The 11,355-nt window shown below is 36.6% G+C and overlaps 1 protein-coding gene across 2 annotated transcripts; it reads left to right on the top strand.

Moving 5' to 3' along the window:
- Window positions 1-3,057: 3,057 nt before the first annotated feature.
- On the top strand, window positions 3,058-5,808 carry LOC130969600 (putative glycerol-3-phosphate transporter 5). 2 transcript variants are annotated; one of them, XM_057895396.1, is made up of 3 exons: window positions 3,058-3,334; window positions 3,438-4,476; window positions 4,918-5,808. In XM_057895396.1, exons 2-3 carry the CDS (start codon window positions 3,495-3,497, stop codon window positions 5,430-5,432), a joined length of 1,497 nt encoding a protein of 498 aa, XP_057751379.1. In that variant the 5' UTR covers window positions 3,058-3,334; window positions 3,438-3,494; the 3' UTR covers window positions 5,433-5,808. The 2 variants fall into 2 exon arrangements, with proteins under 2 accessions (XP_057751379.1, XP_057751378.1); XM_057895395.1 differs by having other exon boundaries at window positions 3,058-4,476.
- Window positions 5,809-11,355: the final 5,547 nt, after the last annotated feature.

The following is an 11,355-nucleotide window of genomic DNA, read 5'->3' as shown; positions in this document are numbered from 1 at the left end:
AAACAACAGAGAGAACATGAGTTTCCATGGAACCTGAAAGCTTCCGAGCTTAATTTCTTGAGATCCGTAACTCCAATAAAAAATCTAATCTGATAAAAGTCTTCGTATCTTCTTCCTCTTCATGTTGACGTTACTTTTTTCGATAGAAGTTGATGGTGACATAGCTCCCCTTTCCCTTGAGTTCATCCACTTGGAGTTCTAGGAGGCACAGACGATTTCTGACGTTTTCTTCTTCAATCGCTCGGTCAGAAAGTTTCTTCAGAGCTTTCATTATTTTCATTTCGTATGGAGGTATTGTTTGGTAATTTTATAATAATTAAATATGAATTTTATAAGTAAATGTTGGTTTGATTGATTATTGTTGAGTTTGGTTAAGTTTTATGTTGAAATTTGTTGAATTATTGTTGTTGCTTGTGAATTGTGGTTGGGCCATGAAGATATCCCAGTTGGAGTTATTTTGATGTTTTTGGGGCTGTTATGAATAAGCCTTATTGACTAAAATTGATGAGATTTGATGACCGAGAGATTAAATGAAAAGCGGTGAAGATCGATAATAATAAAGTTTAAAAACGGACTTAAAACTCAAGCTGAAAACTTGAAGAATTTTGGAAATAGGGGTTAGTCCTTTGGTAAAGTTATTATCAGAGAAATAAAATTTATAATTGAGACTGAAATAGTAATTTAATAAAAATTGAAGTTAGTTTTGTAATTATATATGTTTTGGGGTATTTTGAGTAATAATTAAGAAGTTCAAGGATAAAATGGGTATTTTAAAAACGATGTAAGGTTATTTTGTTAATTATACTATATGTAAGAGTATTTTAATAAATTATAAAATATGTTGGAGTAAAAATATAAATATTTTTGAAAGCTCAAAGATTTAGAATAATTTATAAAAGCTTAATAATAAAGCTTAAGTTATAAGTTTTGAGTAATAAAGAAAATTATTATTATGATTATTAATTTATTAAGATTATCATCATAGTATTTTTGAAATATTATACATTAGTAATTTGTACTATAACAAAATAGAAGAGTTAATCAGTAACCTACTTAAAAGTTGTAAAAAGACGAACCTAAGTTGAGAATTTTATGATTTACTCTTCATAAAACATCTAGGGAGAGATGACGAAAGAGTGTCAAGATGATTTTTGGTAATAAAACAAGGAAAAAAAAGAAAAAAAAGAAAAGATTAAAAGAATCTAAAGAACATTTGCCACAGGAGCGCAGAGAGCAGGAATAAAAGAAACGAAAGAAAGAATGAAACGAAAAGGAGATTAGTAGAAGTATTGTTTGGCATTGAGGACGAGTTGAGATGATTGTGTACCTACAGAAAACAAGCAGAGATATGGTAGTGAGTCCACCAAAACTTTCTTCCAGAGATACATCGCCCAATTTAGGGGATGTTCGCACCTGTAAGACAGAGGTTGCTTACAGAGGTTATCGATACATACATTGGCTAAAGAGAGCCTCACCTGTAAGACTGAGGTTTCTTATAGAGGTTATGTTTGCATACGTCGGCTCAAGAGAGTTGCACTTGTAAGACAGAGGTTGCTTACAGAGGTTATGGTACTGGAAACCATACTCAGACAAAGGTTGCTGAGTTATGTCGGGAGTGGGTTGAAACCGACAGATGACCTCATCATCTGCACTAGGGATAAACATGCATCATATTTGTTTGCGCATATTTGTTTGTGAGTGTGTTTTCTGTGATTGTGGATGTGCTAAATGATTGTTTGAATTACGTGTTCTATAATTGTTGAATTGGCTTGTACTTTGTTGACTGTTGTTGCTTACCAAGTTTATATAAAATGAATATAACTATACACCCCGACCCTATTAAGAACTCTCCAGTTCTTAATCCTTATTTCCACCCCCTTTCAGTTACAGGAGCGAAGATTTACTGCGGAGCTACAGGAGCATAGAAGATTATGTTCAAAAGTTGAGTTGTTAGAATTTATCTTCCCCTCGCCGTATATTATTTTAGTTTTTAGAGGGATAAGATTTATTTTGAGAATCTTGAAAATAGTCTCTCTCTATATATATATATATATATATATATATATATATATATATATATATATATATATATATATCTTTTTTTTAATTAAAGCATCGGTTCATATTCGCGAAGGCTCAATATTAAATAAAAATAGTATAGAATAAAAAGGTTTAGAGGTTCGTGACACCTAGACTTTTAGTACGATCATGAGGTGCTAAAAGTTAGGGTGTTACAAGAATCATTATCTAATAGATGTATTGTTGGCAACAATTAACTCTCAGATACAAGAGTTGAATAACATATTTAATGAGCAAATAATTGAGCTTTTGACTTTAAGTTGTGTTTTGGATCCTAAAGACAATTTCAAATTATTTAACATCGAAGAAATTAGCAAGTTAGCAGAAAAATTTTATCCCCTTCACTTTCCTTCTAATAAACTAAATATTTTGAAATCTCAGTTGTAACATTATCTGCATGATATACCAAATCATTTGAAAAGCGTTAGTACATTTTTTGAGTTGTGCAACAAGTTAGAAAAAAAATAAAAAACTTATGACATAGTTGATAGATTAATACGTCTTATTTTAACTATACTAATATTAGTGTCTAAAACAACATCAGAACTTTTTCAACAATAAAAATTATGAAGACAAGATTCCGAAGTAAAATGACAGATAAATTTTTTATAGATAATTTATTCATCTTCATAAAAAAAGAATTAGTAACTACTTTTGACATAAATTTAATAATAGATAATTTTAAAAATAAAAAAAATCTTGAATAACCTTTTTTTGATACAAAATTATAAATAATAAATTTTATACATTATTGTCTAACTTTATTCATGATATGTATTTTTATTTACTTATAAGATTATTTTATTTTTTTACAAAGAAAAATGTATAATATATAAATATTATATTATATATATATCTTCGTATATATATTTAAATAAAATTATATATATATATATTTTTTTAATTTTATCATTAAAAATAAAAATATAAAATATTTTTAATAAATCATTAAACATGGCCCCTGAATAATTTGTCTAGCTCCCCTCTGCGGCAGGATCAGGACACAAATCCAGTAACCGATGTCTGAAGCAAACGTATTTTGACTCTTCTTCCAGTCGCGTGCCTCATTATATTCTGCAGAAGCCTTCTTTGCTTTCATGTAACTGCCATTTTCATTGCACTTTGCTGACCGCTGATAAAAGCCGTTGCTCTCTTCCAAAAAATCATCAAGACAGGACAAATCCCACGATTCCGTTCTAAAACCACACGATCTTCACTCTTCACTTCGGTTATCGCATGGTTCTTCAGTCATTCGGTACGCAGTTCCAATCCAATCTCAAAATCTTAGATCCATTTTTTTAAATTCCTCAAATTATAGAATCTCATCTTAGTGACAAAAGGAATTGTTCTTGGTGCAGTTATTGGTGGATTAGATAATTAGATTCTTGCTTGTAAATTTAAATCCCAATGACTCAATGTCAATGGAATTCAATAGTTTGAGCCTTCCGCCGGTTTTGACACTTTTCCCAGGGTTGAAACCCCCTAACAAAACCCTACTGTTCCACCAAACCTGTGTTCTTGTCATCACGTTTCTTGCATATGCTTCCTTCCATGCCTCTAGGAAGCCACCAAGCATTGTTAAGAGTGTTCTTGGTCCCACAGTTCCTTTGAATTCAACTCAAGCTCCCAATTTGAGTCCCACTGATGCAGGCTGGCCCCCTTTCAATGACGCCCATGGAACTCACCGGCTTGGTGAGCTTGATCTGGCATTCCTTAGTTCCTACTCCGTAGGCATGTATTTTGCCGGTCATGTTGGTGATCGTATCGATTTGAGGCTGTTTCTTGTGGTTGGGATGATGGGGAGTGGGATCTTTACTGTGCTTTTTGGGTTGGGGTACTGGTTTGATGTTCATGTGTTCGGATACTTTGTTGTTGTTCAGATTTTTTGTGGAGTGTTTCAGTCCATTGGGTGGCCCTGTGTGGTGGCAGTTGTGGGGAATTGGCTTGGTGAATCCAAGAGGGGGTTCATAATGGGGGTGTGGAGTTCACATACATCAGTGGGGAACATAGTTGGTTCATTTGTAGCGTCTGGAGTTTTGGAATTTGGATGGGGTTGGTCATTTGTGGTGCCCGGACTTCTGATCATTTTTGTTGGGATTTTGGTGTATGTGTTTCTTGTTGTGAGTCCAGAGGATATGGGATTCGTGCGTCCTGGAATTGAGGTTGAAATGAGTGCGCAAGAAACGAGTGCGGTCAAGAATCCACAGGGAACAGAATCAGAGGAAGCTATGCTAATTCAGTCTGAAGATGCAGCTTCTTCTGATTCTTCTTCTGCAATTGGGTTTCTGGAGGCATGGAAGATACCAGGAGTAGCATCTTTTGCTTTTTGCCTCTTTTTCTCAAAGCTTGTCGCTTACACTTTTCTGTATTGGTTGCCCTTCTACATAAGGCACACTGGTAATTGCTGATACATGCAATAATATATGATCTCTAATAGAACTTGTTTGCCATTTTGAGTCTTACGTATTGTGTTAATATATCAGCCAGTTTATATTACTAGTTGCAATATCTTTCTAATACATGGATTAAATGTTTCTCTCCAGGATTTAATGCTGTTGTTTTTAAGTCGGGGGTGTTCAAAAATTGTTCTTTATTCATTTTTGCTATATTATCTTTGTCTTCATTTTGTTCAAGTGGCACTGTTTTGATAAGTTGTCATATGGAAATTAGTGCTTTTTATTTTGTTTTTTAAGGGTAATGAGAATCAAGTGTTATCCAACTATGAAAAAGGCAAATATCATAACATATGCTGCTAGTGTTTATGTTAATTCATGCTGATTTACCATTGTTTTTAATGGTAATATTCTTTTGCTTTTGTTCATTTGGTGATTGTTGCAGCTGTTGCCGGTATGCATATATCACACAAGACTTCCGGTTTACTGTCAACGATATTTGACATTGGAGGAGTCCTTGGCGGAATTACAGCAGGGTTCATTTCTGATGTAATTGAAGCACGTGCGATTACATCAATACTGTTCTTGTTCCTATCAATTCCAGCTCTTATTTTGTATCGTGCTTTTGGCAGCCTCTCTATGCTGGCCAACATTGCATTAATGTTTACGTCGGGATTCTTTGTTAATGGTCCATACTCCTTAATCACGACTGCTGTGGCTGCTGATCTTGGTATGCAGAGCTCGAATGGTGGAAATTCCCGTGCAGTGGCTACTGTGACTGCAATCATAGACGGTACTGGTTCTGTGGGAGCTGCTCTTGGACCACTTCTGGCAGGTTATATTTCAACTAGAGGATGGAACAGTGTCTTTCTTATGCTGATTCTGTCTATTCTCTTTGCTGGTTTATTCTTGATTCGTGTTGCAAGAACTGAGATAAGTGCGAAGCTTCCAGAAAAGTGACTTTAAATATTTTGCACACATTTGACTATTTTATATGAACACTCAAGTTTGACACGGGCAAGGTTCTTTTTCTATTTCAGTTTCCAACTTTTTTTAGTTGAAAATTCCAAACTTAAGTTTCCAAATAAAAAAAGAGGTTATAACAAAGAGGAGAAGTACAAAGTGGGTGCCATTAGATTTTTCCATTTCATTTAGGCCATTTTGTTGATAGTATATAGAGGAATTATTGAAAAGCATCATTTGTTGTATCCTTGTATCATGTTCTCAGGTTAGCTAGGAATGTTTCTGGATAGAAAAATTCAACACTTTTTGATGTTGTTAACTGTTCATTCTATTGTCGTATTGTTTAATGGATAGGTCATACTTGTTATCGAGATTTTCGTTTCTAATGATCTGTGTTATAGATGGCCTCTTTTACACGATTTTCTTTTTGTACATTGTAATCATCATATATTCCTAACGAGAGCTTTCGTTGCTAAGTGCTTTTGGATTGACTTTTGAAATAAGTATTTTTTTCAAAGAGAGTTTTTTTCAGATATATTTTATTAGAAAGTAATTTATGTTTGAATAGATAATATAAGAAATTGTTTTTATTCTTTTAGAAAGTAACAAATTGTTTACTTGAAGTATAAGTTTTTTTTTTTCCATTTCTTAGATAAAAGTATTTCTTTTAAGTTGTATCCAAACTAATTTAAAATTTAGTAAAAGTAATTTTTTTTAATAAAAGAAATGTACTTTTATCCTATAAAGAGCCAATTGTAAAGAAAGAGGGAGATCAAGCTGCAGAACAGAAAAACAAAAAAGAGAGATAGAGGAGAAGAAATGAATATAATTGACTGAATATTACTGAACTGAATTAGTCAATGGCGTGCCAATATTTGCACAGATGTATAAATCAGCGAACTTGTCCTGTTTTCTAACAACTAACTTTCCCTCCAATTAACAATAACTAATAGAACTAAGTCTAATTATCCTTGTCCTAATCGGCTTTTTTTTACTTTGTCAATGACATTATCCTTTACATCCTTCCTCAAACTTAGGGGGACACTATGACCAATTTAACGCGTGACCTGGAGAAAACTCAATCCACGCGTACGCGTGGACGACGCGTACGCGTGATTTTGCCGCGTGTTTTAGTTTGTTAATATTGGCTTATGAACTCCATGTTAGGATTGATTTTCTTATTTACTACACATTGATGTATTTTAGATTTAAGATTGCTTTCTTCAAATTTATGTTATTGATTCTTACAATTTAATTTAGATTCCCCCCTTTGCTTTGGTTGAGTAATTGGTGACACTTGAGTTATCAAACTCAGCTGTTGATTGAAAATTGGAATTTGCTAATTGATTTGGATCCCTCTAAAGCTAGTCTTTCTATAGGAGTTGACTAGGACTTGAGAAATCAAACTTATTAGTCCACTTGACTTTCCTTTATTTAGTAAGGGTTAACTAAGTGGGAGCAATAAACAATTCTCATCACACCTGATAAGGATAACTAGGATGGGATTTCCAGTTCTCATACCTCGCCAAGAGATTTTCTAATTAATAAATTATTTTTCTCGTCATTTAAATTACTTGTTCCTTATTTCAAAAACCCAAAATATACATTTTTCCATAACTAATAATAAATCATACTTCCCTGCAATTCCTTGAGTGACGACCCGATGTTTAAATACTTCGTTATAAATTTTATTGGGTTTTGTTACTTGTGACAACCAAAACTTTTGTACGAAAGGATTCTCTGTTGGTTTAGAAACTATACTTACAACGAGATTTCATTTGTAAAATTTTTTACCATCAATTAATCCGATCGTCAAAATGGCGCCGTTGCCGGGGAATTGCAAACGTGTGCCTTATTATCGGTTATTGTAAATATTTTCTTTTATTGTCTATTTGTTTTTGTTTTTATTTTTTATTTTAATTTTTATTAGCTACTATGAATTCTCACCCCTGTCGCTATGAGTTTGGTTCCAATGTTGTTGTAGGGAATGGACGCTATAAGGAGAACATGCATCAAGGATGGAACAATCAAAGATGGGAAGAGCCACAAGGATTTGATCAACCCTCTTGGCAACACCCACCTCCAATGGACTATCAACAACCATTGTGTGATGCATATCAAGGTAATGGCTATGGTGAGCACTCTTTTTATTATCAACAACCACCACCATATGCATATGAACCCCCTCATCAACATAACTTTGAACCACCATACTCACAAGCCCTTTTCCACCATTCACCTCCATATGACCCTAACCCGTATCCACCATACCAACTACCTTATGAGCCAAATGAACCATACATAGAACCACCCCCATTCCAACACAATTACTCTCATGAGCCACCACCTCAATATTCACCATCTCCATGCCCTTACCAAGAAAAACCACCTTCTTACCATGCACCCTTTCTCCAAACTAATGAACCTTCCTATCCACCCCAAACCTCCATGGAAAACACACTTACCTCTCTCACTAGTCTAACCTTTATTCTCCAAGCCCTTGTATCCCGTATGGACCAATCCTCTACCCCCTATAGTCAACCCTCAAGCTCTAGTGCACTTCCTTTTCAACCACAAAATGATCTCTTTATCCCATCACCACCATCCATGGAAGAGCACCCACATCCATCAATCCAAGAGCAAGATGATACCAATGATGCTATTGACATGGAACAAGAGAGAAGGGATCGTCTTAGGGACACAATGGATCAGTTACACACGGCCTTATTTCCAGAGGAGCAAGAGGAAGCCCAAAATATGGAGGTAGGAGAGACCCTTGAAGATGAAAGAGTAGTTGAAGAGAGTTGTCATGGAAAGGTAATCATCAAGGAGGAGTATGATTTTATGCTAAAACAACTGGACAAAGCCACAATAGTCAAAGAGGAAGTGGTTGAGGACTTGGAAGAGGTTGATCAAGAGGTGGAGATTAAAGAAGAAGAAGCACAACCTCCTATGCCCTTGGTAAGCAAAGAAGAAGAGATTGAATTGGAAGAAAGATACCAAGAGGAAGAGGTTGATATTGAAGAAGCTTGCAAAGAGGTGGAAGTTGTCAAAGAAGAGCACGAGGGAATGGAGCTTGCAAGTTCATTAGAAACACCTCTCCCAAGGCCATTACCGTCCAACACAACATTCAAGTGGGTAAAATTTTTATCCTTGACCTTTACTCTCCCACTTGAATACGGGCTACTGGAGACAGATGGTCAACTTAGAGCTCATTGTGACATTAAGAGTAAGAGGAAGATGGTTAGTGGTTGGAGTTGTCATGCAAGGTTCAATATGGTTGTATGCACCAAGTTGAAATGCAAAGGTTGGCGTAGAGCTCGATTGAATGGGTCTAGGAGGATATTTGGGTTCATCAATGAGAATTCCAAGGCTAAACCACCCAGATGGAATCATCATGTTCCACTTGAAGACGGGTGCAGAAACAAGATTTGAGATCCAGGCAGACATAAGGATCAACTATGGGAGCTTGAATCTTGTGAAGAACTACATCAAAGCTTGGTGAATTCACTTGGAGATGTTAGAGCTTATTGGAAGTCCAAGCATTGGTGGAAGTTTCAGGACGAGTTCAAGCACAAGCCACCATAACAAGGAGCTCGCCAAATGTCCAACTTAAGGACTTTAACTAAAAGTGCTGGGTGGGAGACAACCCACCATGGTATAATCGTTCCTTTTATTCCTAGTTTATTTTATTTTAATTTTATTAGTGTCATACATAATGTTTGCATTAGCATCTGCATACTGCATTCTGCATATTGCATAAAAAAAGGAGAAAGTTGCGTGGGAACTGTGCAAAAAGTGTGCCAATCGCACAAGCATCACCACACGTACGCGTCCCTTACGCGTACGCGTCATCTGAGAAATTGGCACTCCACGCGTGCGCGTCAATGACACGCACGCATGACCCTGCGAATTCGACGTAAAAGGTATATTGGCCGAAAGTTGGACTGGCTTGGTGCTGGCACTGTGCCCGAGGCACAAATTGCATCACGCGTACGCGTCGTGGACGCGTGCACGTCATTTTCAAATTATATGCTTCCACGCGTGCGCGTGCTTGACGCGCACACATCATATGCTATTTTGGCACACACCCCAATGCAAACAGAGAGTTGTGCGAGCGCCACGATGCCCTCGCGTGAGTAGCACAAGCTCGGTCACGCGTACGCGTGACCGACGCCGACGAGTCGTCTCCCCATTTGCGCGACCCACGCGTACGCGTGGAGTACGCGTGCGCGTCGTTCGCGCAACATCACCAGAACCCTACACTGCTGATGCACGAAAACTTGTCTCTCAACAAATCTCCCTTCGGCAAGTATACCGAATTGTCGTCAAGTAAAAACTAACAATAGAGTGAGGTCAAATCCCACAGGGATTGATTGGTCGAGCAACTTTAATTGGAGGAAGGTTCTAGTTGAGCTAAGCAGAAATTGAGTTGAGAATTGCAGAAAATTAAATGGCGGGAAAGTAAATTGCAGAAAGTAAATTGCATAATCTTAAATGGGGATTTGGGGAAATGAACATGAAAATAAATGGCAAAAAGTAAAGAGAATGGGTAAGATCAGAAATGGGAGATTCATTGGGCATAGGAGATGTTGCATTCTCCGAATCAAGTTCATTCTCATCTCTTCCTCAATCAATGCATTCATTGATCTCCTTGGCAATCTTAGATGATTGGATCCCAATTCCTTGGCAACCCAATCTCTCTAAGCTTGAACAATTGCCCAATTCCTTGATTTAATTGCTCATGGGAAGAGATGAAGTATGGTCACTGATTATATCACATGTATTTCCAAATCAAAGTGTTGGGAAGATTATATGTCACTATATTCGTCCAAACCCCAATTTGGTCCAACATGAGAAAGTATTTCTAGCATGATCTCCTCATCCCTTTTCCAAGGCTCAAAGGAGATCCAATTATGGAGAGTTTCTTTTCTAAGACAACTAACCAATTGATTTAAGATCGAAAGCTTTCTAGTAAATCAAGAGAAAAGAAAGAAGAAGAAGAATGAAAACTATAATTGATCCATTAAAATTACAACAGAGCTCCCTAACCCAATGAAAAGGGGTTTAGTTGTTCATAGCTCTAGAAATAGAAGATGATAGAGAAGAGTACATTCTCCGGTAAACTGGAAATTACAGGAAAAGTAAATATACAGAGTGTAGTTCTCCAAAATGCCAAGCTCCTCTCTAGTTCAAAACTACTCCTATATATACTACTCTTCTTGATCTTCTAGTTAGTTCTTCAAGTCTTGGATATGGGCCTTTGATCTTGAGTTGAAGCAGTTACAATCTTTAGTGGGCTCAGCTTTGCTAGCGAAAAAAGTGTGAGTCAGGTATGGGTGGACGTTAGTTAGGACGTTAGTGGAGTTAACGTTAAGTGAAAATGTGGGTTCGAGAACGTTAGTGACGATCACCATTTTCACTAACGCTCCAAACCAAATTTATCCACGTTAACTTCAATGTTAGTGGCACTAACGTGACCACAAACGTTGCCTCTTAGTCCTTCGTAGACGTTATTGGCATTCACCTTTACCAATAACGTTGCTTCTCAGTCTTTCGCAAACGTTATTGGCATTTACCTTAACCAATAACGTTGCTCTTTGCTTCTTTTCCCCACGTTAGTGATCCATGTTAGTGTAACTAACGTGGCCCTTAACGTGGGCATGCCCAAGCTTCGAGAGCGTTAGTGACACTTACCTTTGTCACTAACGCTTCAAACGCCCCTTCTTCCCACGTTAGTGCCTCACGTTAATTGCATTAACGTGACCACTAACGTAGTGGTGATTGCCATCTCCAACGTTAGTGACAAAGGTAAGTGTCACTAATGTTGGCCTATCATTCCTTGCTCCACGTTACCCTTTACGTTAGTGGTCTTAACGTGACCACTAACGTGGGCAATATTGGCTTAGTCCAACGTTAG

The sequence above is a fragment of the Arachis stenosperma genome, chromosome 3, assembly GCF_014773155.1.
Source record: "Arachis stenosperma cultivar V10309 chromosome 3, arast.V10309.gnm1.PFL2, whole genome shotgun sequence".
NCBI classification, from domain to species: Eukaryota; Viridiplantae; Streptophyta; class Magnoliopsida; order Fabales; family Fabaceae; genus Arachis; species Arachis stenosperma.
Note: the sequence above shows the minus strand (reverse complement) of the source record. Positions and strands in the feature narration are given on the sequence as shown.

Excerpts from the sequence above, each read along its gene's own strand:
- LOC130969600 (XM_057895396.1), top strand. The coding sequence starts at position 3,495 with ATGTCAATGGAATTCAATAGTTTGAGCCTTCCGCCGGTTTTGACACTT. Across the intron at positions 4,477-4,917 it reads CTTCTACATAAGGCACACTG|CTGTTGCCGGTATGCATATA; the intron begins GTAATTGCTGAT and ends TGATTGTTGCAG.